The 26,318-nt window shown below is 61.8% G+C and overlaps 1 protein-coding gene across 4 annotated transcripts; it reads right to left on the reverse strand.

The window, feature by feature from the left end:
- Positions 1-285: 285 nt before the first annotated feature.
- Positions 286-26,318, reverse strand: FLNA (filamin A). 4 transcript variants are annotated; one of them, XM_023633815.2, is made up of 48 exons: positions 26,178-26,318; positions 22,632-23,119; positions 19,295-19,543; positions 19,072-19,169; positions 18,813-18,960; positions 18,149-18,267; positions 17,995-18,072; positions 17,741-17,903; positions 17,440-17,640; positions 16,734-16,871; positions 16,525-16,648; positions 16,269-16,405; positions 15,975-16,168; positions 15,686-15,799; positions 15,451-15,594; positions 14,587-14,710; positions 14,336-14,496; positions 14,160-14,250; positions 13,903-14,072; positions 13,517-13,634; positions 13,158-13,420; positions 12,327-12,678; positions 12,059-12,232; positions 11,817-11,979; positions 11,578-11,738; positions 11,316-11,486; positions 10,761-10,884; positions 10,516-10,672; positions 9,651-9,840; positions 9,472-9,495; positions 6,744-6,991; positions 6,543-6,638; positions 6,276-6,378; positions 6,050-6,190; positions 5,815-5,943; positions 5,438-5,611; positions 5,191-5,352; positions 4,910-5,113; positions 4,683-4,835; positions 4,445-4,567; positions 4,057-4,323; positions 3,752-3,889; positions 3,435-3,550; positions 2,817-2,949; positions 1,856-2,032; positions 1,469-1,687; positions 1,181-1,384; positions 286-799 (listed from the first exon to the last, which is right to left on the reverse strand). In XM_023633815.2, exons 2-48 carry the CDS (start codon positions 23,002-23,004, stop codon positions 612-614), a joined length of 7,698 nt encoding a protein of 2,565 aa, XP_023489583.1. In that variant the 5' UTR covers positions 23,005-23,119; positions 26,178-26,318; the 3' UTR covers positions 286-611. The 4 variants fall into 4 exon arrangements, with proteins under 4 accessions (XP_023489583.1, XP_023489581.1, XP_070113748.1 ...); XM_023633813.2 differs by having other exon boundaries at positions 12,327-12,924; XM_070257647.1 differs by lacking the exon at positions 9,472-9,495.

The following is a 26,318-nucleotide window of genomic DNA, read 5'->3' on the forward strand; positions in this document are numbered from 1 at the left end:
GCCTTCCCCTAGAACAGCATCTGTTCCTGGTGCAGCTGGGGACAACTGCACCAGCACCAGGCCCTGTTGTGGGGGGGCTACACACCCCTTGCCCCACATTGGTTTGAACCCAGGGAGGCAGAGGGGAGGTGAGTGCCGATGGGGCCTCTTGGAGTCAGGAGTCAAGGGGTGGGGCGATGGTTGGGGGAAGCAGGAGAGCCCATAGGTGCTGGGGCAGTGGGAGTGGCTTGGGCCAACACTTTGATCCACCCTGCAGGCACCCTTGCAAGAAAGATAGAGCCACCCTCAGGAGAAATGGAAGCAGAACTTTATTCCTCTTGGCTAGGGAAGAGAACTAGCGGGTGGGTGTGCACAGGACCCCCACCCCTCACCCCTCCCGGAACCAAAGAAGACAGGCAGAGCCACCAAACAGCTCCCTCTGCTCGCCTTTCTCCTTTGCCCAAGTGGAGGCAGGTGAGCGCAGCGCAGGGCAGGGGCGGCTGCAGTGACAGGGTGGCCAGGGCTGGCCAGGGCTCCAGGGCTGAGGAGAGGAGGGGGGACTGCTCGGGTTGGAGGGCAGGGGTGGGGGCACTTCTCATCCTGGGAGCTGTCGGCTGGCATGGACACAGAGCTCAGGGCACCACGACACGGTAGGGACTGCCTGGGATGTGCTCGTCACCCCACTTGACCACCAGCGTGTACTCCCCCTTGTCCTTGAGCAGGTAGGAGACACTGTAGAGCCGGCTGCCCACATGCTTCACCAGGATCTCCTCGCAGGGCGTCCGAGGGCCATGCACCCCCACCAGCAACATGTTGTTGCCTAAGGCAGGGGAAGGGGCCTCAGTCCCAGGTCTCAAGTCCCAAGTCCCCTCCCCTCAGCTGCCAATGCGCTGAACCCCTTCTGTCCTGTATCCTTCCCTCCCCCCAACCTGTTGCAGGGTGACAGCCCTTCCTAAAGAGCTGCCAGCACCACCAGCCCCCGAGGCCAAAATAGGAAACTCTAGCTCCTCCAAGGCACTCAGGGTGGAGGAGGTGGCAGGGAGGCCCAGATGGGAAATGGCTCTAGAAGGGACAGCCATACCCCAAAAAGCATTCCCAGCCCACCTCACCACCCGCTTCCCGTGTTCCCAGGCACTAGCCATCCTGTCTTATTTCTGACCTTGTCTTTCTGGGAGGACTGGGCCGGGGCCCGGGAACCCACCTGCTTTGCTGCAGTCCACCGTGAAGCTGCTCTTCTGGCCCACATAGGCCTTGCTCAATCCCAGGCCCTTGGCCAGCACCTTGCTGGCATCGGTGGGACCTGGGCCTGGTGCCCCATGCTGGGGGACACTGGCAGTCTTGGTCAGGGAGTCTACAAACACCGATGATGTCTCATGGAGGCTGTGGTTGCTAACGAGACGGGGACCTGCGGGGCAGAGCAGGTAGGGCTAAGAGGTGGCTGGAGTACCCAGCATTGGGTTGAGCACCAGCAGTCTGATGCAAGGCTCACCTGTGACTTTGGCCTTGAAGGGGCTGCCCCCAATGTGGTAGGGACCGCCGTACTTGATGGAGATGAGGTAGCTGCCAGGTGCCATGGGGGTGTAGGTGACGCGGTAGCCCTCAGGGCACTCCTGGCAATCCATCTTCACCTTGGAGGGCCCGTCGATGGTTACTGACAGGGCACCAGCTCCCGCGTTGCTTGTGTTCACGATAAACTCAGCTGGGCTCCCTGGGAGCACGGGAGGTCAGGCAGAGCTGGCCCGGCCCGTTTCCCCACCCCCCCCCGCCCCCTAGCATAGTCTTGTCACCTCCGTATACCTCCTGTTGTCACTGAGAGCTTAGAGGAGGAGCCCTAGCAGCCGTGTCCACATACCAGAAGTTGCACCCACTGACCTACCTGTGACTCCGCCTTCCAGGCCAGCTCCATAGGCAGACACCAGGCCTGGGTCCCCTCCATGCCCAGGCTCCCCAACTCGGATCTTGAAGGGGCTTCCAGGGATGTGGGTGCCATTGAACTTGACATCAATCAGGTAGATGCCATTCTCCCGTGGGATAAAGCGCACAGCGTACTTATCTGAGGAACAGAGGGGCTGCTGTGGGCCTGGGGCCCTCCTCTAAAACTGAGCAAGTGGCATCTGTGGGGAGCTTCCCTTGCCCTCCAGCGTGAGTCCAGCAGGTCCACACACCCCACTCAGCTTCTTCCTGGGACCATGCTGGGCACCCACACCCCGCAGCACAGACATCCTGAAGCCTGGGGCCAAAGCTTTAGATACCCAGTCAGCCCGCTATTGAGGCTCATTTGGACTGAAACCTTTTATAAGCAAAATACCTGCCTCGCTGCTTGCTTAGAAAGGTTACCATGAAATGCCATATTCCCTGCATATCAACTGGGGCTTAGGGGCAAGCAGGAACTTGCTTGAGGTCATGCAGCTGGGAAGGGGCAGCAGGACGAGGCTGTGAGACTAGTGAAACTTGGCCAAGCAGCTCCTCCCACCCCAGGCTGCCCCAGGCCTGTCTGCAAGTGCTAGGCCCTGGCTAAAGGGCCGGGCAGCCACATGGCTAGACTTTGGGCCTCTTCCTCAAGAGATTGCAGCACACGGCCATCTGCAGGTCTCTCCTTCCTAGCAGCCATGGCTGCCACGCCAGATCCCCAAGGGCTTGGGTCACAAGTTGGGGAAAGGTTGCCTGGCTGAGGGAGTCCAGGCGTTTGGGCCCTGTCTGGGCTGCTTACAGAATCTGTACCTTCCTTTTATACTCTCAGCCTGCTTCCAGACAGCTGGGCAGGCCTGGGGGAGGCCCACTGCTCCCAGCGGGGCCAAGGCAGATGGCTGGGTGGCTGGGCAGGGACAAGGCCTCACCTTGGTCGATCTCTGTGACATAGCACTCTTCCAGGGCTCCCGAGGGGCTGTGCACCTTGGCATCAATTGCCCCCTTGGCCCCGTTCAGGCTGACTGCAAAAGAGGCTGGCTGGTTGACCTTTAGCCCTGACTCCTGGAAGCACAGCAGACGTGGTTAGACAGGGCAGCTGGTGCCGGGGTGAGGGAGGGCAGGGCCCCAGAAGCAGGAGGTCCACAGGGTTGCACTTACCCATCTGGCGTCCAACTTGGTTTAAAGAGGGAGAGCCATTGATTCTTGAGGGGCAGCAAGCTACAGGCACACGTCCCCACCCCCAGACCCATGCTCTGCAATCACACACCTGGCAGGCTGTCCCTCTTTAAACCTCAGCCCTGGTGCTCAAGGGGCACAGGCTTCTGTTCAAAGCCTTTAGACCTGAGACACGAGAAAAACTCCACGCGGCGGGCAGGGGTGCTTCCTGCCGACCCCAAGTGTGGGCTGCACCCGGCCAGAGCAGAGGCCCAGCGCCCAAGCTGGACTGGGCGGGTTGCTCAACACAGGGCCGAGGCCTGCTCTGTGTGGCGGCTCTGGTCTGGCCGGGCCCAGGAGCCCCAGGCGGGCGGTTTCTCTCCGTGCCTCACCTGAAGACTAGAAACAGTAAGGCGGCGGGCGTCGCCAGACGGAGAAGCCACAGGCACCACGAAGGGGCTGTCGGGGATGTGCTCCTCGTTGAACTTGACTGAGACCTCGTAGTCACCTGGGCAGGGAGAGAGCACAGAGGTCATGCTGGGAAGCCCCCTCTTGTCAGTGTTCGAGCCTCCCACCTCCTACAAAGAGACTGGGTGGCCCTGGGACCTCAAGGTAGAGGGTGGGAGCCAGGTGAGGCTGTCTACGTAGGCTCAGACCAACACCTACACCCAGGTGCCACCTCCCCTCACCCCAGCCAGGCCCTCAGTACCTGGCTCCTGGACCACATAGGCCACGCCACAGGAGCCGTCCTTGCGGTCCTCGAAGGAGATCTCAGCCTTGCTGGGGCCTTCGACAGCAATGGCCAAGCCCCCAGCACCAGCTTCCCTGGTCCAAATGCTGAATTCAGCTGTGAGAAAGTAATGTGTCCTCAGGGAGGGCTGCCCCACCGGCCTCAGCCCACTCCAAGCATGGCTCAGATCAGCATGGCTGCTCACTATTCCTCCACCCCCCCAGCCCCAAACCCCCAGCCCCCCCTCCCCAGGAGAGCAAGAGCCTGGCAGGAAGCAGGCCTACCTGGCACTCCAGCTTCAGCCCTCTCGAGGCCAGGGCCCCCAGCGCGGACCTTGTGAGCTCCCCCTTCCCCCAGGGGCCCCACGGTGAACTGGAAGGGGCTCCCAGGCACGTGCTGGCCCTTGTACTTGACGCTGACCGTGTGCATGCCCATCTCGGCGGGTACAAAACGGATGCAGTAGGTATGGTTCTCCCCTTCCACGATCTCAGCCTCATGGCTCTTACCCGATGGGCTGGTCACCTGGGCTGTCATGTCCTGGATGCTAATTTCTGTAAGTAGGGGCAGCCTGGTGAGCAGGAACCCTGATCCCCAACCCCTCTTGCTTGGAGACACCTGGGGCTATCACCCAGGACTCCCCTGGACTCCTCCCTGGCTCCCCAGAGTTCCTACCAGGGATCTTCAGGCTGAGGTCACAGTGACTGCCAACATTGGCCACTGAAGGGGCCCGTCGCCTGCGTGTGATGCTCTCTTTTACCCGGCCCTCACCCGTTACTTTCACGGAGAAGGGACTGCCTGCAGGAGGAAAGCACAGCCCACAGCCCACACAGGTTATGTTCTGCAGGTGGGCCCTGGGGTGCAGCAAGGAGGGTGGCCTAGCCAGGGAGAGGGGTGTGGGTGCTGCACTCACCAGGCACGTGCTGATCGGCGAACTTGATGTTGATGATGTAGTTTCCAGGCTCCGTGGGGCAGTAGGTGACCCTGCATGTGCCATCCTCCAGGTCCTCTGTATTGATGTCCACCTTGCTGGGGCCCTCAATGGACAGGCTGAGCCCACCATAGCCTGCAAGAAGGACACCCCTGAGCTAGGGGGCCAAACACAGCTATCTCACTGGCTGGCAGGCCACCACCACCTACCTGCATCACGAGTGTCGATGATAAATTCTGCGGGCTCAAAGGTGTGGCCTTCGTGGAGGCCCTGGCCTGAGACCCGCACACGGCTGGCATCCCCTATTTCTGACTGGCTGATCACCACAGGGATGGGGCTGTTTGCCACGTGCTGGCCGTTCTTCTTCACATGCACCAGGTGCTCCCCTGTCTCCTTGGGCACAAATGAGATCCCTGGGCACAGGGTGGGACTGTCAGCCAGGAAAAGGTGTACACCCCAAAGCCTCCCTCCTTTGCAGAAGGCCTCTTACCCACGTGGCCATTGCGCAGCCGCTTGAGCAGACAGGGCTCCTCCCGGCCCGAGGGCGGCACCACAGTGGCTGTCAGTAGGCTGAGGTCCGTCTCCGAGACATTGATGGGGATGTCAGCGGCAGAGCCCACCTTCAGGTGGGACATGCGCATCGAGTCATCACCTGGTAGGGGACATTCACTGTGGGTCCAAGCACGGAGGGAGACTGCACCCACCCTGCTTTTGTCACTTCTCCCAGCGCCACCCACCTGTGACCCTGGCAGTGAAGGGGCTGCCCGGGATGTGCTGCTCGTTGTATTTGACCAGGATGCTGTAGTCGCCAGGCAGCACGGGCAGGTAGGAGACACTGCACGTCCCATCCTGATTGTCAGTGCAGCTGATTTCTGCTTTGGATGGGCCCTCGATGGCCAGGGACAAGCCACCTGCAAAGAGTCATGGGTGAGGGTGGGAATTATGCCCAGGGACACTGAACAATGAGGAGGAGCCCCAGTAAACAGAGTAGACAGAGGCCAGGATGGCAGGGCAGGGAGCCCCATTCGGGGAGCGTCTCGCCCGTGTCCAGCTCTCCGCTGGGTGAGGGCGTCCCGTGACACACAGGCCAGTCAAGATTAGAGCTGCCGCTCACCCTCTCCTGCATCCTTGGTGTTGACGGTGAAGACAGCAGGCTTGTTTACCACTCCATGAGTGAGGCCAGGCCCATAGGCGGTGACGTGGCCACAGTTGACATAATCCACGTAGAACTGCAGGGGGCTTCCTGAGGCAGGCAGAAGGGCCGCATGGAATGGGAGCCTTGTGTTGCCCCCAGGTCCTCCCTGCAGCCCTGGGCCAGTGAGGTGGTGGTGGCATGCTGTGGGGCGCACCTGGGATATGCATGTTGTCATAACGGATGTCCATCTCATGGAGGCCAGCCTCGCTGGGTGCGTAGCGCACAGTCACAGTGCCATCCTTGTTGTCAGTGATGGCTGGCTGTGCCACCTTGCCTGAGGGCATCCGCACCTCCCCTGTAGGGCAGCAGGGCTGGCGTCAGGGCAGCCCACTGGCACAACCTGGCCTGAAGCTCCCGAGCTCCTTCCCGCTCCCACTCACCAGTGATCTCGCCCTTCTTGATGGTGAAGGGGATGACAAGGTCGAAGGGCCTCAAACTGGTCACATCCAGCCCATTGACGCCAACCAGGGGTCTCTCCGGGGCCTGTAGTGGAGACAGGGAGCCCGAGTGAGGGACTGCAGGAGTGGAGGGAGTCCCAGGCGGGAGGATCTGGGGTCCCTCTTCACATGTGGCAGAATGGGGCCTCACGTAACATCCAGCTGGCCAGTCCCCAAGTGTCCCCTGGGAGGAAGCAGGCCAGGCCATACCCAGGTCTGCTGGCCGCCCTGGGCGTAGGTGTATGGTGGGGCCAGCTGCTGAGGCCGCAGCGGGGGCTGTGCTGTGGGCTGGTCCCCAGCCAGAGCCTGCGGAGCAACACACAAGAGCTGGAGATTCTGTCGTCACAGAGGAGCCCCAGAGGGGATAGGCCAGGCCCTGCCCAAACGCCTCCCCTAAAAGCCCCTCCTAACCGTCACTTGGAATGGGCTGTTGGGCACATGCTCGCCACCAAAGCGCACGCAAATGACGTATTTGCCCGGCTGGGGGGCTGTGTAGAAGATGTCAAAGGTGCCGTCCTCATTCTCTACCACATCGACGTCTACCTCGGAGCCGTCGGGTGTGCACACGGTGCAGGTCACCTTGCCTTTACCCGCTGCCTTGGTGTCCACAGTGATCACTGTCTCCTCCCCTATCTGGATGGTGGGGCCGATGCCAGCACCTGGTAGGGCAGGGTGGGTCCCCAAAGGGGGGCCAGCATGTAAGCTTGTCGCTCAGGCCACTCCAGTCCGCCTGCCACCCACCCAGGCCTCTTACTGCCACCACCAAGCACAGCCAGGCCTCCCGCCCCCACCCCACCCCCAAGCTGGGGCAGTGAGTGGTTTCTCAGAAGGCAGGAAAGGTTCCCCTGAGCCACCTCAAGCCAAGGAGTCCTGTCTTGGGGGTAGCCCCGACGTGGGAAAGGCCCGACAGGTGGCACCCATATGTCTGTGAGGAAGGAAGGGCCTGGAGGCCCATGAGGCCACTATTGCCATCAGGGCACAAGCGCTTGCTGCCACCTCCCCCAGGCCTGGCTCTGGCGCCCAGTGCTGTGTGCGGATGCGGTGAGGCAGAGTCCTGCTGCAGTGTGGGGGGATGTGACACTCGCCTCCCACCCCAAGGCCTGAAGGTGAAACTGGAGTTTCCTGACAACTGAGAATGCTCGCTCAACCAGAGGGGAGGCTCGCGGTGAGGCGGCCAGTGCAGGCAGGGGGCTGGGAGAGGGAAGCGGGGGCAGCAGGGTTAGCACCCGAGCAGCACAGCACAGCAGGCAGTGGCAGCACCCGGGGAAGGGGGACAGGAGGCCCAAGCCACAGCCACCGCCACCGCCACTAGGTTGCAAGGGCAGAGCAGCTGAGCAGCCTCCAGGGCCCCAGAGTGCCCAAGGAAAGGGGAGGGACAGTGACGTTATGATCTGGGCTAAGCCGTGGTGGCCTGGGGGCTGTGGGTTGTGAGGCCTGGCAGCCAGAGTGCTTTCTGTAGCCCGGCCCTCGCCAGGGAAGCAGCCGGGAGCACCGAACCCGCTCAAGAGGTAAGTTCACGGGGCCACCCTGGCCAGCCTGCCATCAAGCTCCCCTATCAGCCGAGGGCTCCTGCTGTGCTAGGCTCCATGCTGGCCTTCCGTGGCTCCCTGAGGTCTAGACCTGGCCACCTGCTGCCCACCCAACCCCGGGAGGCCTCATCCCAACCTGCCCACACCTCTTCTCCCCAACTTGGAACCTGGATCCCGCCATCTAACTAGGGGCTCAGGCCCCAGCTCCCCACTTTCCCCACCCAGTGCCCAGTTCATCAGCAGGTCTTGGCTGCTCCCTCCTCAAGCCCCATTGACACCAGTCTGGCCCAAGCCACTTTTCCACCTGGTCCAAAAGTGACTTCAGCTCCCCAAATGGGCGCTCTGCCTCCTTTCTTTTTTTTTTTTTTTTTGAGGAAGATTAGCCCTGAGCTAACATCTGCTGCCGATCCTCCTCTTTTTGCTGAGGAAGACTGGCCCTGAGCTAACATCCGTGCCCATCTTCCTCTACTTTATATGTGGGACGCCTGCCACAGCATGGCTTTTGCCAAGCAGTGCCATGTCTACACCGGGGATCCGAACCAGCAAACCCTGAGCAGCTGAAGCAGAACGTGTGCACTTAACCGCTGCACCACCAGGCCGGCCCGTCTGCCTCCATTCTGCACACAGTGGCCAGGTAAACTGAGACTCCCTTAGCCAAGTCTTGACCCTGCCCCTGGTCCCCAAGGCCCTGCCCCGCTGCCCTAGGCACACATGTCTGTCACCTCAGATCCTGAGGCCTGTTCTACAAAGCCACTGGGCCCCTGCCATAAACCCCTAGCCACCCTCTCGCTCTCTCCCTGGCCGCCTCGCCCAAGCTCCAGGCCTGTAGCCTTCAGAGGCTCCCAAGTACTTGTTGCCTCATATTGGTGTCCCTAGAGTCCCTGGCTAGGGCAGGCTCTCCTCTCCCATGCCCAAGCAAGAGAAGCTCCATGCCGGGTTGGAGACCGTATGAATAACGTCACTGCTGGGGGATAGAGGGAGGAAGGAGGCAGGGAGGGCGCATAGGCCACTGAGTGCACTTTGGGGCTCTGAGGCCAGGCCGGACCCCGCCATGCTGGCCACCCAAGCAGTTGACGCTGGCGCTACTGCACTACCAGCCAGCCCCACCCGCTCATGCAGCCTGCGCCTCCCCCGGCCTGGGACACAGAGGCCCCCGGGAGGTGGGGATGAGGGTCTGTGGATCTGGCCAGGGCTGGGGACTCCCCCTGGTCAGGGGAGACCCCCTGTCCCCTTAGCCCATGCAGGAGCCCTTGACACGGAAGGAGGAAGCGAGAAGGAAGGGCCTGCTGCCCACCCCTGGGGCTTCCCCGGGGTGCCAAGATCCCCAGACCCCAGAGCCCCCAGTGGGGTGCCTCACAGGATGCACCTCACCCCAAAGCTCTCAGCTGCAACCCGACTTCTCAGATGGGGAAACGGAGGCCCAGAGAGGGGGAGGGCCGGAGCGCTCATGCTCAGCTCCGGAGGCCTCCCTGGGCCCTAACCCTCCAGTCCCCCCTCTGTCCCTGCCAAGAGCTGCAGCTGGAACTGTCCTGGGAATCAGCATGGAAGAGGAAAGGAAGCTGCCCTCTGGGCAGGAGGGGCATTGGGAGTGGCCCCAGCAAGCAGCTTACCTAGCCCGTGACCTCCGATTGACACTGAGGTGAGAGGGCAGAGAGCAAGGAGAAAGGTCAGGTGAGTCACTCAAGGGGGCGGCCCCCACTCCCACACGCCGCCCCAAGCAGCGAGCCCTTGCACACAGGCACACCCAAGCCCCGTGCTGAGCGCCGCGGCCGCTGGCAGGCTGGCTCACCTGTGACCGTGCACTTGCTGGCATCCCCGGTGGGCACAGCCCGGACGCGGTACGGGGAGAAGGGAATCTCATCGCCACCATACTTGATGAGGATGGTATAGCGGCCCGTCAGGTCCGGCACATAGGCCACCGTGTACGTGCCATCGTGGTTGTCTTGGATGTGTGTCTTCTTGGGCTTGCCCTCAGGGTCCTGTGTGGCAGAGCCCGGGGAAGGCAGTTGGCCCAAGCCCAGCAGGCTCAGGGTCCTCAGGCCCTCTCAAAGGAGTGAGCATCACAGCTCTGCAGCTGTAAGGACAACCTCTGAGCCGCTCAACCACCACAGCCCCAAACAGCTACCTGTACCTGGCACTTTCCTTTACTTCCCCATGGGCAAAGTCCAGGAGAGAAGCCCCCAACGCCTAACGCTCCCGCCGGGTGACAACAGGCAGGGCCAGGGAGCGTGGCACCCATCCTGCTTCATCCCCAGTGAGCACCTCTTGGCTTCCCCCCTCTGCCCCAGGGCCTGCCCCAGCACTGGGAGCTCCCCTGGAAGATCTCAGAGTCCTAGCCTTATACCTGGCCCGCGAGAATGTGACAGGTGGGCAAGTTGAGACACGAAGGACTTTGGTAATGTACTCAAAGTCAGCAGTGAGTGAGTACGTGTGTGGGGAAGCCTGGGCCTGTCACCACCTTCCTCGAGACAGGAGACCTAGCCTCGCTGGCAAGGCCCCGGAGGGAGACCAGAGATCCAGACTGGCCCACTTGTCTCAGCTGAACAGCCCACACTGCACACTGCTGCAGCCTGGGCCCCTCCCTGCCCTTGCCTTCCCCGCGCCTGGAGCTGCCCTGCAGCAGGGCCTAGCAGCCACCCAGGCGGCCAGCTCACCGTGATCTGGACAGCCAGCAGACCCTCCCCTGCATCCTTTGCGTCAATAGTGAACTCCACAGGCAGGCTGGCAGGCACACCAGTGGTGTTGAGCCCGGGGCCACTGGCCTTCACCTTACTGGCATCGTGTGTAGGCAGCACCTTGACCTTGAAGGGGCTGTTGGGCCAGGGTGTTGTGAGCGGTTAGGAAGGTTCTCGGCACCCAGCCCAAGCCCCTCCCCACAGGAGTAGGCCCTGCTTCTTACCTGCGGGGCACCTCCTCTTCCCCATACAGCACTGAGATGCTATAGGGCCCCTCTCGGCTGGGCACGTAGTTGACAGTCTGGGTGCCATCGGCATTGTCCACCACATCCACTGGCTCCACCAGGCCTGGCCCCAGTCCCAGGGACAGAGACTCAGCCAGTCCCCTGAGCCCCCCGCCCCACCACCCTGGACGGCCAGGACAAACTCGGCTGTGCTCCCAGCTCCCACCCCAGGTCTGGAGCTCACTTTGCCTCCAACTGCCCATCTCCAGGAACGGCCCTGAGCCCCTATGACACTAATCTGGGGGCAATCTTGGACCCTTGCCTTCCCTCCCTCCCACATCTGCACATCTCTTCAGTGGCCGGGTCCTGTCTGTTCTACCTCCTTCTGGGTCTCCTGCCCCTGGGCACTGGCTCCACTGTCATCTGAGGCTCCTCCGTCAACTGCCTGTACACCCTCCCCAGCCTCCACGTGCTGTGCCTCCAGTCTCCTTCCCCGGCCCCCTCTAAGAGACTGCGCCCTCCTGAACCCCTGCTCCCAGGCATGGGAACACTCACCTTTGGGCCCCTGTACTTTGACCTGCAGCGGGGCCACACCGGCCTTGCTTGTGTCCACCTGGAAGGACTGAGGGAGGTTGGCACGGACCATGCCTGGGCTCAGGCCAGGCCCAGAGCACTTGACCTTGGACGCGTCCGTCACATCATGCACAGGGACCTTGAAAGGACTGCCTGAGGCGGGCAGAGGGACAGCAGCTGTGTGAGACAGAGCAGAGGGCAAGTGGGTGGTCCCAGCCTAGTGCCAACCATCCTGCCTCCTCACCTGGCACTTGGTGGCCGCCGTAGGTGACGTTAAGGCTGTAGGTGCCAGCTTCATAGGGGATGTACTCTACTGAGCAGCTGCCGTCCTTGTTATCCATGCAAGACATCTTGGCCTCGGAGGGGCCCTCTACAGCCAGGCCCAGGCCCCCCGTGCCAGCTCCCCTGGTCCAAACAGGCAGCACATTACTCCCTGGGGTTCTAAGACCCATCGTGGCCCCTGCCTCCTGGGTGCTCACTCACCTGGTCTCCACGGTGAACTTGTTGGGCTTGTTGGTGGTGCCACTTTGGATGCCTGGCCCGTGGACACGCACTCGGGAGGGGTCACAGCCCTCGGTCACGGGCACCTGGAAGGGGCTGCTGGGCACAGGGCTGCCGTCATAGGTCACGTCCACAGAATGGAGTCCTGGAGGAAAGCAGGCCAGATCAGGAAGAGCCCAGGCCACCCTGTCCCTGTCCCGTCTCTTGGGAGGCCCAGCACATACCTTCCTCATAAGGCGTGTATTCTACTTTATATGTGCCATCACCGCAGTCCTGCACGTAGGTCTCAGTCAGGTTGCCTGAGGGGTTGGCTACACGAGCCTTGACATGTGGCCCTCCAGTCTGCGTCAGAGCCCGGGCATCCACGCTGAACTCAGTGGTGGCCTCTCGGAAGACACCTGCAGTGGGGCATGGGGAGAAGGCATGGGGCTCCAGGGGCCCTGAGGGCCCTGACTCCACCCTGCCCCCATGTCCCACAGCAGGGCCTCTCACCTTGGCCCTCGATCCCAGGCCCATAGCACTGGATGCCCGAGGTGTCTACTGCAGGCTCCACCTGCAGCTTGCTGGGGAAGTTGGGTACAGGCTGGCCGCCATACTTGATGGTGACAGTGTAGGCCCCGGGGCAAAGGGGGATGTAAGTGATGGTGTGCGTGCCGTCGCCATGGTCCTGGATGTGCACCTCTGCTGGCAGCCCCGCCTCAGAGCGGATCTCGATGGTCAGCTCTGCACTGCCAGCACTTGAGCAGTCCACATGGAACTGGCCTGCCTCACCAGCGGTGGCCCGCTCCAGCCCAGGGCCTGAGCACTTGACCTTGGATGCGTCAAAGCAGGGAACTACGTGGGCCTTGAATGGGGAGCCAGGGATGTGGGTGTCAGCAAAGAGAATGTTGATGTTGTAGTCCCCGGGCTCGGTGGGCACATAAGACACAGAACATGTGCCATCCCCATTGTCCAGGCACTCAAGTTGGGCCTCGCAGGGGCCCTCCACCGTCAGGCCCAGGCCGCCGGTGCCGGCGCCCTTGGTGTCGATGGTAAAGCGGGCAGGGGAGCCTGCACTGCCGCCCTGCAGCCCTGGCCCAAATGCCTTCACCTGAGGGAGGAGGGGCAGGTCAGGAGCCGAAGCCAAACCACCTCCCTCACCCTTGACCTCAGACCCCTAGCTTGAACTTCCATCTACCCTCCTCTTGTTCTGGCTTCCCTCTCCCACCAGACAGGGGCACAAGCAGGCCTGGGCAGTGCCATCGGTCATAAGGACAAAAATGAGAAAGGGTGAGGGTGAGGGTGAGTCTGGAGAAGATGGGGTGGACCCCCGTCTCCAATTACCTTGCTCGGCTTGGTAGGGGGCACCGCTTCCAGAGGAAAGGGGCTGCCGGGCACAGGCACGCCATCGTAGGTCACCTCAACCTCGTATGGCCCCTCCTCACGGGGCACAAAGCGCACCACACTGTTGTCAGCCCCCAGGCCTGGCTCCACCTTGCAGGGCACTGGTGTCCCTGAAGGGCCCACAATCTTGGATGCCACTTTGCCTTGGCCACCAGCGCCCTTGGACTTGATTGTGAACTCCTGGTCTTTGCCAACATCCACCTCTGTAGAATGAAGAAAGGAGGGGGAGAAGTGTGACCCCAGCCCAGAGAGCCCCTGGGGTATCCTCAGTGACCATAACAAGGGCCCCAACTACTTACTCTCTCCCAGGCCAGACACCTTGATCTTGCTGAGGTCCAGGCTTGGAGACACCCCCACTGAGAACGGGCTTTTGGGGATGGGATCCCCTCCATAAGTGACATTGACACCCACTGGGCCCTGGAAGGGGTGTAGAAGGGCAGGGTCATGGGTCATGACCCTAGTCACCCTGGCCTGCAGCTTCCCTACTTGGGCATGGTGGGGGTGGGGGGTCAGAGAGATACTGGCTTTGCTCCCCCACCCCCGGCCTTCCATGCCCACTCTCTTCCAGGTGGGAAACAAGAGTGGTTGGGAAGCCCCTTGGAGTAGCCCGCCCACCACGCAAGGAAGCCCATGAGCTCAGTGGGTATAGTGGAGGGGGACAGCTTCAGGGGGTCAAGGTAGCTACCTGCTGTACTGGAGTGTACTTGACTGTGTAGGTATTGTCATGGTGGTCAATGATGTCCACGTCACGCACTGCATCCCCTTTGGCCAGCCCCGAGAACTGGACATCCAGCTTGCCTTTGCCGGCGGCTTTGGCATTGACCGTGAAGTGGGTAGGTTTGCCAAGCTCAACACCTGAGAAGATACAGCGACCATGTAAGGGCACCTCGTCTCAAGACCCCTTGAAGCCCCCCAACCTCCCCACAGGGTGCTTGTCCTCACCAGTGCGACTGAGGCCAGGGCCCTCGGCCTTCACCTTGCTGGCATCGTGGGAGGGCTCCACTTTGACCCGGATGGGGCTGGTGGGTGTGGCCTGCAGTGGGCAGGAGGAGAAGGGCTGAGAGGAGAGCAGCACCCCAATACCCAGTAGTGCTGGGGCTGGGAGCAGCAGTACTCACCTGGTCAGCAAAAAGGACCATGATGGTGTAGCTGCCAGCCCCGCGGGGTGTGTACTTGACTGTGAAGGTGTCATTGTCATTGCGGATGATGTCAAAGTCGATGTCAGCCTCAGTGGGGCCCACCACGCCAGGGGCACACTTGATGCCGATGCTGACATCACCTGCGGCAGGGCAGGGAGCAGAGGCTGGGACCTCATGGAAACGCCACACCCACTCACTCACCCACCCACCCACGCACGGCAGGGCCTCACCCTGGCCGGCCTCCGTGCAATCCACAGTGAAGTAGGTGGGCTCGTGAGCCTTGAGCCCTGTCTTGGCCACTCCTGGGCCATACACCTTGACCTTGTTTGGGTGGCTGCCGGCTCCCACGTTCACCTGCAGGACACAGGGGCAAGTACAAAAGCATGAGTGCCTGGAGGAGAGGCAGGGTCTTTTTTTTACTCCCTGCCAGCAGGCACACAAAATGGTGCAACCACCTAGGGAAGTAGTCTGGTGGTTCCTCAAATGATTAAAAATACAGTGACCATATGACACTGCAATTCCGCTCTCAGGCGTCATTTACCCAAAGAAATGAAATCACTCATCCACACAAACACTTGTATCCCAATCTTCATTATGGCGCTATTCACAAGAGCCAGAAGGTGGCCATCACCCAAATGTCCATGCACTGATGAACGGATGGATACGCAGCGTGCGGTCTCTGCATACCACGGAATCTTGCTCAGGCCCGAAGAGGAATGCAGCGCTGATTCGTGCTGCCACGTGGACGAACCACAGTGAAAACATGATGCTAAGTGAAAGCAGCCAGGCACAAAAGGCCGCCTCTTTATGGCAGAAGAGGCAGACCTCTATGGACAGGAAGCAGGAGTGGTTGCCTGGGTGCTGGCTGGTGGCAGGGTAGAGGAGTTTCTTTTGGGATGATGAGAACGTCCTCATCTTCAATCATGGGATGGCTGCACAACTCTGAATGTACTCAAAGCCACTGAGTTGTACACTTGAAATGGGTGAACTGCATGGTATTGCAGTTTTACCAAATAGAGCTGGACAAAAACCAACCAGGTGGCCTAGGGAAGTTGGTTAAAGGCCGGTTAGAGGCCTGCGGAGGGCTGGCTCACCCGGAAGGGGCTGTTGGGGATGCTGACACCTCCCCAGGACACCACGGCTGTGTGCTTCACGGGCTTCCTGGGCACGTAGGAGCAGCTATAAGTGCCATTGCCGTTGTCCTTGACTGACGCCTCCACAGGGCAGCCCTCGTTGTCCTGGAAAGCAAGCAGGAGCAGGTGGCCTGCTGGTCAGTGCCCAGGCCTAGGCACCTGCCCACCCCACCCCCACCATGGGTGGCTACCCTACCTGGACTTGCACCCGGAGAGGGGCCTTCCCACCGTGCTTGGCATCCACTGTGAACTCTGCCGGCTTGTTGACAGCCACACCCGTCTTCTCCAATCCAGGCCCACGTGCCTTCACCTGATGAGGGGCCACCCAGATCTCAGGGGACCAAGTGCAGGCCAAGTGCAGGACACAGAGTGGCAGCGGCACACTGCTGGGGATACCGGCCCATGTCCCAGGCCCCTCCCCAGCCCAACCCCCAAACAGAGGCAGAAGGGGGCTGAGACCCAGGCCGGTGGTGCGTGCCCTTTACCCTGTCTGGGTGGAAGTCCTGGGGTGCCTCACGGATGTCAGCCATGAAGGGGCTGAGGCGGATGTCCTCACTGTTGCACAGCACATGCACCGCATACTCGCCAGCCTCCTGGGGCCAGTAGCGCACATCACAGGAGCCATCACCCTTGTCATCACATTCAATCTTGGCCTGTGACGGGCCCTCCACTGAGAAGCCTGACAACAGCCACCAACTCCATCAGTGCCCTGGAACCTCCAGGGTGTGGTCCTCGTTACCCTCTGCCCCCAGGTGCCTGCACAGCAGCCTCCAACTTACCCAGGGTGCCCACATCATCCCCAATGGCCTCCACCACAAAGTCTGCTGACTTGCCAACGACGCCACCCTCCAGCCCAGGGCCCCAGGCCCGAACCTTCTGATTGCCGCACTCGGTGCCCACCTTCACCTCAAAGGGACTGCAAAGAGAGAGCCACATAGGGTAATGCTGAGGAGTACCACCCTGGAGGGGGGTACTGGCATGAACCCAGTAGAGGGAAAAGTGCGTCGGCTCTGAGCACTCTGCCTAAGTCCTCACCTACGCCCTATGTTCTGGCCGCCCCACGTGATGGTGACGGTGTACGTGCCGGGGACCATGGGGTAATACTCGAAGCCATAGACGCCATCCCCCAGGTCCTTCTGCTTCACGCGCTCCTCACCCTCTGCCAGAAACAAGGGAGGGCCTCAGGCCTGCCCAGCAGCAGCCCTGGGGCTGCCACCACCCACCCCAGCAGCAAGCCAACTTACTGGGACCCTTCACAGTGACCTTCAGCTCCCCGCTGCCTGCACCCTTTGTGTACACCTTGAAGTCGGCTGTCTCCTTCACCCGTACACCCTTAGGCTGGAGGCCCCGGCCGACAGCACGGCAGGCACCTGGGTTACAGGCTGTGGGCAGAGGGCCGGCTCAGCAGCTGGGAGCTGCTGCTGGGTGACCCCTCCCTTGCCTCCTACAGGGCTGGGCCATCAGGATCGGGGACCCCTGAGAACTTGGCCCCACAGGATGGCAAGGGACACGCAAGAAAGAGCTGGAAAGGGCCATGACCCCAGGGCCTATGGCCCAGGCCAGGAAATAGCGGGCCTCCTCCCACCTGCTCCACTCCAGCCCCCATCTGCCCTCCCAGCCGCCCCCTTCCCTCCCAAAGGAAGACAGAGCCAAGTACCGTTGACCCTGTGGGCAGAGCAGAGAGCAGCACGTTTCTAGACAGCTGGAGCGAGCTCTTCCGAAGGTGAAAGCGTGGAGGGAGAGAGAGAGAGAGACACACACACACGGAGAGGGGCAAGAGGAGGAGGAGGAAGGGCCCCAGCAGGGGAGGAGAGAAAGCATACCCAGACAGAGGAAGCACAAAGACCTAGGGCGCCAGGGCAGGGGCCTGGAGTGGGACCCGCCCCTGCTGCCCCACCTTGAGAGGCCTAGACTACAGCACTCCAGTAGGGGGCGCCAGGACTGGCCTACCTTGGCCAACAGTGACAGCGTAGGGGCTGCGAGGGATGGGCACGCCAGCAAAGGTGACATGCACCATGTGGATGCCCTCCATGGTGGGCTGGTAGCTGCAGCGATACGTGCTGTCACCTCGGGCCTCCAGCTGAGGCTCCACAGTGCCCTTCTGTCCTGCAGGGTCCTGGATCATGACCTCCACCTCACCTGTGCCAGCTCCTGCCACAAGGCACCAGATCAGCTCCCAGAACCTTCAGCCTGCTCCTGGGCCCCAACAGCTCTCCTCCCAGACCTGCCGGCCTTGGCAGCCTCCCCTCACCCGCTGTGAAGATCTCAAAGTAGGTAGTTTTGTTGGCAATGTTGCCACTGGGCTCCAGGCCGGGGCCCTGGGCAGTCACTTTGCTGGCGTCACCCTGGGACTTGTCCACATACACCTCGAAGGGGCTCTTGGCGATATGCTGGCCGGCAAAGAGCACGGTGACCTGTTCCCAGGAGGGGCAGGCCGTGAGAGCTGGGCCAGGACCCTCTGGCCACTGCCCCGACCACCAGCCTCCCCATGGGCTAAGGGCTCACCTTGTGAGTCCCGGTCACCTCAGGAACATACCAGACAGAGAAGGTACGGTTCTTGTCATTATTGGCGGTCACCTTTGCCTGGTGAGAAGGAGCCCATGAGCCTTTGCTAAGAACACCCTTCCATTTGGAGTGCCTAGCCCGCCCACGGCCCTACCTCCTCCTGGTGTCCGGCTGGGTCCTCCACATACACCAGCACCTCCCCCTGGCCAGCACTCCTGGTCTCCACGGTGAACTCTGCCCGTTTCTTCACCATATTGCCTGTGGGCTCGATGCCTGCAGGGGAGGGTAAGGAAGCCATAGGCCAGCTATTAGGGCCGCACCTCACCCCTCCATCCCCTCACCCTTCAGGAGCACCTCCCTTTGCAGGCTCAGTGCCCCTCCCTGCCGTACCCGTCAGGCACATCCTGAACTGAGTGAGTCAGCTTGGCATAAACCCTGGTACATGGAGCCTGGCCTTGGGCTCTGGCTGCACTCTTGCTGTGGACAGGCCTGGGCCTGTTTTCTGGAACATTCACTCGGGTTTGTCTGGGCCCTTGCTCCTACATGATACCCTAGCTGGGTTTCATCTCCATTTACAGTAAAGCAACTGGGTCCTCCCTCCCTGAACATGCTCCACCTTGGGCTGATGTGATGTGGGAAACTTACTAGCCACCAAGGGGCCAGTTTTGACCAGCCCTGACCCACTCCTGTCTGTCAGGATACTTGATAACCTAGCCACCATGTGACTGAAGATTCCCTAGGACGTCCCAGTTTAGAGAGAACACTGTCCTACAGAGAGGAGGTCTGCGCACAGAAGCCGGCCCGGCCCGGCCCCTCACCTGGCCCATAGGCGCGGGCTTTCTTTGGGTTCAGTTTGGGCCGCAGGGGAGCCCCTGGCTTCAGCTTAGCCTTGGGGAACTGGGACAGGTAGGTCATGACAGAATGCTCGTCCACATTGGGGTCCACGATCTCCTCAGGGGTGATCACCTGTCACGGGCAGAAGACAGGAGCCGTTTAGCCTCCAAGCCTCAAGTTCCTGGGATGTGACACCTCTCCCTACTGGGACCACAGCCCCCAAGCAGCCAGGCAGGAGCGTACCTGAGGGATGCCCAGCCAGTCGTCAGCCTGCTGCATGGCTTCCCGGGCATTGTTCACAGGCTTGCTGGCATCCCAGGAGTCCCAGTCAGGACACAGGCCTGTGGTGGAAGGAAGGCTGTGAGTTTGGGGGGAGGGGGAGGTGCAGCACCCTTTTGCAGGTTATCCCCTCCACCCCACCCACGGACAGCCCTCGCCCCCTGCCTCCCATTCCCACACCTCTCACCTGGGGCACAACTATCGACGAGGGCGCCCAGGGCCCTGCCGCTCTGCCAATCCCGACTGAAATTGGTGATGGGCAACTGTGGCAGCTTGTTCTGGATCCAGCCCAGGAGCCTCTGCTTGGGTGTCTGCTTCTTGGCTTCTTCATCCTCCTCCTCATCCCACATGGGCATGGAGATGGAGTAGTGCAGGATCAGGGTCCAGATGAGGCCCAAGATCAGCTTCAGGTTCCCATCCACAATGGCCTTACTATCTGTGAAGGAAAGGAGGGGCACTGCTGGGCAGGCAGGGGCCGCCCCGGCGTCCCTGCGCACTCACATACACGCACATGCGGGCTTGGAGGGGCCTCTACACAGGGTGTCAGGCCACTCCCAGGCAGGGGGGAGTGTGGCAGCACAGGGGGCCCCAGGGAGGAGGGAGAGGCTGCCTGTGAGGTTCAGGGAGGGGTTGAGTGAAGGAGACTTCTGCGGGGAGGGGAGACACCCAGAGACACAGAGTGACGATACAGTGCAATGAGGGGGTGTTGCCGGAAGCCCTGGGGCCCTGGGGGCCCAGAGGAAGGATGGACCCAGAGGACCCAGGCTGCAGACAGGGCCGGGGAGGCCTCTGGAGGAGCCCTCTCCCCCAAAGACGGCTCTGGAGAGTGAAGGGGATGAGTTCTTTGTAGCTGCCCAAGCAGGGGCCCACCGCTCATCTCCAGAGCTCTCCAGGGGATGGGGAGGAAGAGCAGCCCAGTCCCAGTGGGCTTAGATGACCTGGCCTCTGACCTGGCCCTGGCAGGGGAGGGGTGCTGGGCCCAAGGCTGAGGAAGAGGAAGGCCAGCGGGTGGGGTGGTTGGGAAATACAACTGTTTCCCCAGGGTGGGGTGGGTGGGCAGCATGAGGCAAGGGAAGTGGAGGCATTGGGCAAGGACCCTTTGGGTGGAGGGTGTAAGCCCCACCCCCCGCAGAGCCAAGCTGGGAATCCAGCTGCACACTTGACCCAGGGGAGGGGGTGGGAACCGGCATTTGAGCCATATGGCCCTGACTCACTGGGGACCAGCAGGGATGGCCCACCAGCCAGGATGACAGGCAGGACACATTTCGGGGGGCTCCCTCACCCAGCCCGAGGAGGAGTGCAGAGCCAGTGAGCCTGGGTTGGACACCCAGGTCCCAGCTTGGGAGCTGGGGTGGCAGAGGCCATGGGTGGGGTCCCCGAGTCCCGCTGCCTCAGCAGAGCCTGCCCAGCCACTGCCTGCCCTCCTCGCCACCTAACGGGCCGCTGGGCCTCACTCGGGCAGGCTGCCACCAAGCTCACCACAGGGGAAGTGGTTAGGGCGGGCACCCTGCACCCCATCACCATGGCAACCCCTCCGGCTCTGGGCCCCACCCAAGGCCCTGCTGGGTCTCAGCCTTCTCAAGGGGTGGGGGGCTAGGTGTGGGGCTCTGAGAACAGGTGGGCTTTCTAAGAGCTTGTCTTTGGAACCCATGCTGGCGTCCATGGCCCCTCCTCCATAATCAAGAGAAAATACTTGTCTGGAGTTAACTTGGGGGTGGGGAGAAGGGGATGGCTACACTACCAAAAGAGCCATCAATGGTAGGCAGTCTCCGAATCCAGCGGGCAACACCTTGAGGACCAGCTGAGCCACTCAAAGCAGAGTGACCTCCCTGTTCCCAGGCTGAGGTTGGTCCCAGTTCTGCATCTCTGCCTTGCACAGTTCCCAAATGGCAGGTGAGAGGGTGAAGATGGGGCTTCAGGCTAGGGGTGACTCGACAGTTCAGAGAAGACCAAGGGCATGGGACTAGCCAGAGCTTCCCACCAGGTCCCCACCCCCAGAGTTCTGGGTCCAGCACAAGAGCCCTCAGGAGGCCTGAGGCCCACCCCCTGTGACCCCTGAGGGAACACACAAGATCAACCTCATCAGCCCTGGTGGGTCGGGCTGGGCCCTCCCCCTGGTCCATAGCAGGCCAGCCTAGGGCCTCCCCATCCACATCACAAAAGGAGGAGGGAAGGATCGGGGCCCAGGGTTGGGAGACTGCCTAGTTGGATGGCCCCGCCCCATCCCACCCCCTTTCCCCAGCCCCTGGGCTAGCCTGCCCCCTCCCTCCCCTAATCACTGCTGCTTTCCAACATTTTTTTGCCTTATATGGCAAAGCTCTGGGAACTAGGCCTGCTCCAGCCAGCTCACAAGAGGAGGAGAAGAAGGGAGGAGGGAGGAGAAGACCCCCCCCAGACAGCCGGGGTGTGGCCCGCCTCCCCACATCCGGTTGCCCCCCCACCCAAGGCTCTGAGATGACTCAGCTTGGCTAGACTGAGGCTGGGACTGGGGGGTGGGCCTCAGCCTCAACTGGCATTCCAAAGAAAGAGGTGGGGCACTTGAGAACTGCCCTCTGAGTAGTTGGGGCCACCTGAGTCTTGGTCCCTCACTTTCTCAGGCTCAGCATGGACCGTGCCAGGGCCATAGGGACAACTGGAAGGCCCTTTTCAATTCTGAAGAAAAGAAAGCTTATGGCCCTTGTTCTCTCCCTGTTGCACATTCTCCCCAAGTCACCAGTTCTGGTGCTTGTCCCTGAGTGGCTCTCATCTTGAGAAGAGCCTGGGATGCTACAGTAGGCCTGGTCAATGCCAGTCTCACCAGCCCAGTGAGCCCAGCGCACGCTGGAGTACCTCCCAACCACCTCTTGCATTCTAAATGCAGAAAAGTAACTTCTATGTGGGAGCAAGAGTCTGGTCCAAGCTCAGCAGTAACTTAGTATCTAAGCAGGCTACAAGCTGACACCCAGACTCATCTGAGGTGCTGTTTTGCTAGCTGTGGTCCCCTCTGGCCCCTGGGAGAGATCTCTACTGGGGGTTGGAGCCATCTCCAGTGGAGAGGCTCATCTTCCAGGGCCAGAAAAAGCCAAGAGTCCTAGACAATGGGACCCACAAGCTCCAACCGGTTTAGGAACCACAGGGGTGCCTGAAGACCAGAGGGCCCTCTCCAAACTGCTGTAGGGAATCGAGTGCCCAGGCCTCCCCCTCCTCAGGGATGGGGCGCTGGGCGCAGGGGCTGAGCCTGGCCAGTGCCTGCCCCCCCCCCCAAGCCCTCTCAAACTGCGGGTACAGCGGCGGAGGCGCGGTCTGCAGAGGATGTGAGCTCAGCCTGGGCGCAGGCCAACCGGGGCGCGGCGGGCGGGGGCGCGTAGCGGTCCGCACGCCGGGCCGGCCTGCCTGTGCGCCTTTGTTCTCAAGGCTCGCACGCCCCTGAGACAGCGCTGTGGCTTATGGGGGTAGCTAGGAGGGGTCGGCCTAGGGGAGTTGGGAGGACGCGCGGAGCCCCCACCCACGCCCTCCCAGCGCCACAGGGTGGCTCACGCCCTCACCGATGGACACGAGCTTGATGCTCTCGCGATCCAGGAACTCGAGCGCCACCGACACGTTCTCGAGCTGCATCTGGCGGAAGGTGGGCCTCTGGTTGTGCTTGCGGTGCATCTTCTTCTGGCTGAGCACCTCGAGCAGCGCAATGAGCCGCAGCCCGTCGCTCAGGTCCGTCTGCAAGTTGGCGATGCGCTTGCTCACGCACTTGAGGTGCTCATTGCACCAGCGCGTGAACGTGTTCTGCTGAATCTTCTTCCAAGGTGCGTCCTCCGCCAGGTCCTTCTCGGTGGCCGGCATCTCGGCGTCTCGCGTGTCGGCGCCAGCACCCAGAGCCGCGCCCGCAGCGCTCTGGCCCGCCCGAGAGTGGGAGCTACTCATTTTGAGGCGCGAGGAGCCGAGGGGCGGTGCTGCAGCCTGGGCAAGGGGACGGCCCTTTAATTAAAGTTGCAGGCACTTCAGCGCGCACGGAACGATGCAGACAGCGGAGGTTGCGCTGTGGAGAGAGCGAGCCCTTTAAATGCGGGCGGGGGGCGGGGATAGGGGCGGGGATGCATGGGGCGGGGCCGCGGGGTGTGGCTTCGGGGGCCGCACCCGCCCCGCCCGTTGGAATGCCCCCGTTAGCCCCCCGCCCCAGCTGTTTTGCCTTGACCCCCACCTCCGGCTCCCGGGAGGGTCGTTGGGCCTGGAAGGGGGCAAGGATGCCCCCAAACCTCACGGTCTCACAGCAGCACTGCAGGAAACGCTGCAGCGAGGAGAGGCTGCCGGAGCGAGGAAAGGGAGAGCAGTGTCTGGCGCTGGACCGCTTGGCCTCCAGCGGGCACGCCATACAAGAGACCTCCCCTCCCCAAGGCCTCTGCAGGGGGTGGGGTGGCTCTCCCTCCCTGAGTCACGTGGGCTTCGCCGGGTCCCGCAGCTCCCGCCGCTCCGCCCTCACCCCCTCCCGGAACCCGGGCTCCAGCGCCCGCGGTTCCCCGGCCGCACCCCGGCAGGCCGCCCCGGCAGCAGCGGGAAAGGGCCCGATCCTGAGAGCGGCTGCCGGAAGGGCCCGGACCCTAAGCCGCCCCCCAAATCCCCCTCCTCCGTCCCGCTCTGCACGGCCCTGGCCTGCGCACCTGCGCCCGCAGGTCCCCACCGCCTCCCTCCCTCTGCGCGTTCCACCGGGAGGAAACGGGGCAGTGGGCCAGGAGGCCGCCCAGCACTCCAGGAGCAAGCAGCCTTGGAAGGGCCCGGGCATGCCAATGGGCACTGGCACGGGGCGCCGTGTGATGCGTGCAGAGACAGAGAGTGTCTGCCTGACCCACCCTGCCGGCCACCTGGGGCACTCGAGGTTTCCTCTCCTGTTGGAGTGGCCCCTGAGCCCAGTGTGACCCAGGAGGCCACCAGGCAGGGTCACGGGGGCTCTTCCAGACCCGCAGGGACCTGCTCAGGGGTTCCAACAAGGCTTGGCAGGGTCTGGGTGGGCTTCAGTGTCGTGATAGTGCAGAGGGGGCCCCTGAGGATGGGGGGGGCAGAGGGCTGAGGGGGGGGACCACGGAAGGCTGCCAAGGCCTGCTGAGGAGCCTAGACCGTGTTCCCAGGGCAACAGGGAGCTATTCGCTCAAAGTTAATTTCCCAGTAGATAACTCTGGAGAAGGGGTGGGGGAGGTGAGACAGAGGCCCGCAAAAGCACAGGGGCACGAGGCCTACTGGGGACATTCAGTGCCACCCTCTTCAGTCAAAAGAAGCCAGCCTACCCATGGCTTCATACCCAGAATGGACTCACTCCTCCCAGTCCTGTGTACCTCTCCTCTCCAGAATGTTCACTTCTTTATATCTTTTTTTTTCCAGAATGACATGTCTCTGTCCCGTCTGCTTGATTTTTAGATTGAGCTGCAGACTAGTAGTCATTAAGTTATCTGCTAAAGACCAGTGGGAGAGGAGGCCCCGGGGCAGCAGTGTGTCATGCCTAAATATGGCGGACTCGCCTGGCCCTGGGTGACTGCACGACCAGTGGTGGGGCTCTCCTCGCAGCCAGCATCTCTTCTGCCCTCCAGCATGCTCACTTCGGGGCTGCCTGTCACCCCACTGGTTTTTCCTTACCAATGGTGGTGGTAGGGGGTCTAAAAGGCATTTTCCAGTCTGAGGCCCACCTCCTGTGCACTCTCCTCTCTCCTGACCATTTTCAGACACACCTGCAGAAAACTCCACACCATGGAGTCTGGGAATTGGGGTGGAGGTGGGAGGGAGAGCTCCAGGCCCCACTCAAGACAGGCTGAGAATTGTCGTTCTGGTCCCCTGCCCTATTGGAAAGCAAATTCCCAAGGACAGAATTACATCAAGAATTGATTTTTTCTCCACTAAGTGCCATCCACTGGATCATCTGTGTTCCTTCTTTAATCTTCAGAGAGCAAGGAAACTGAGTCAGACTAACTGACCAGTAGTCAACTCTAGCAGACAGGGGGACAGAAGCTGGGTGTTCTGGCTTCCAACCCTAGGCTTTCCCTATTTGGGGGAGACAAGGGCTGGGGGGTGTAGAGGGTTCTTGTCCCTAGGGGATATAGTATCACCACCAGATGGCGCCCCATCCCAAAGCCCCCAGATCGGGCAGTCCTTGGAAGCCAAAATCCAGCTCTTTCATATTTTCCCTTATTTGGAGTAGATTCTTGGATGCTAGACACACCCCGCCCCCACCTCCAGCCCTCAAACCCCAGGCCAGGTCCTCTCACGCGGACGCTTCAGCTGGTGAGGAAAGCTGCAGAATGGAATGGCAAGAAGAGACCTGGGCTGGTAAGACAAGTCCAGGTGTAGCAGGTGAGAGCACTCACTGCCTGAGCTCCCACCTTGACCCGGCAGCCTGGAGCACGTGCAGGTGGGCCTGCCAGCGGACTTCACCTACTTTTCCTGGACCCGGGTGGCATGGGAATCTGGGACATTGCTGCTCACATCCTGGCTGGCGGTGAACATCCAGTTCAGTGCCAACCTGGGACAAGGCCCACAGCCCAGGGCCAGCCCAGGGCCCTGGTCTCGGAGGAGCCCTGCTTCCTGTGCCTGGCCACACCCTTGCCCTGATCCCCACGGAGCACAGCAGTCCCAGAACCAGCTCTTATGTGCCTAAGGCAGCTGGTGCCCTAAGGACTGGTGCCAGCGAGGAGCCCACTGTTGCCCTTCTAGGGAGCACACTGGCTGCGAAGTGTTCTTCCAAGCGGCCATTCATCCTCAGCCCACACAACGTCTTGCTCTCCAGGCCCTTCTTTCCCAGCCAGTCTTGCAGTGACCAGCTCATGGGCACCCACGCAAGCCCAGATCCTGCCAAATGCTCAGACACCCTCTCTCTCTTGGACCCCCATAACCTTGGGCTCCCACACTCCTGGGCACAGACACAGATTCGCGGGTAAACTAGGGAAGGCAGCCCCTGGGCACCGCACTCCCAGGCGCTGCGGGCGCCTTCACTGCGCTCACCACCCCAGCTGCACCTGGCCTGGGTGTGGGCTGACGCCTGCGTTCTCGGGGCCTCTCTGCCCTGGCCCCCAGTCCGCTAGCAGCGCGGTGACCCTCCCGCGCGGAGGCCTCACCTGCTGTCCCTGCGGGCGGCCGGCAACCGCGCGGTGGCGCCTCGCTCGCCTTTGCGCCCGCGCCCGGCGCCTCGGGGCTCCACTGGCGTCCGCTGCACGCCGCGCGCCTCCACGCGAATGGGGCGCCGCCGCCCGCCTTCT

The sequence above is a fragment of the Equus caballus genome, chromosome X (assembly GCF_041296265.1).
Source record: "Equus caballus isolate H_3958 breed thoroughbred chromosome X, TB-T2T, whole genome shotgun sequence".
NCBI classification, from domain to species: Eukaryota; Metazoa; Chordata; class Mammalia; order Perissodactyla; family Equidae; genus Equus; species Equus caballus.

Bases quoted from the DNA above. Each gene is read 5' to 3' on its own strand.
- FLNA (XM_023633813.2), bottom strand. From the start codon at position 23,004: ATGAGTAGCTCCCACTCTCGGGCGGGCCAGAGCGCTGCGGGCGCGGCT. The intron at 19,170-19,294 runs GTGAGAGGTGTG...CTTCCACCACAG, and splicing joins CGTCGATAGTTGTGCCCCAG to GCCTGTGTCCTGACTGGGAC. The intron at 13,635-13,902 runs GTAGCTACCTTG...CACCCCTTCCAG, and splicing joins AGTACACTCCAGTACAGCAG to GGCCCAGTGGGTGTCAATGT.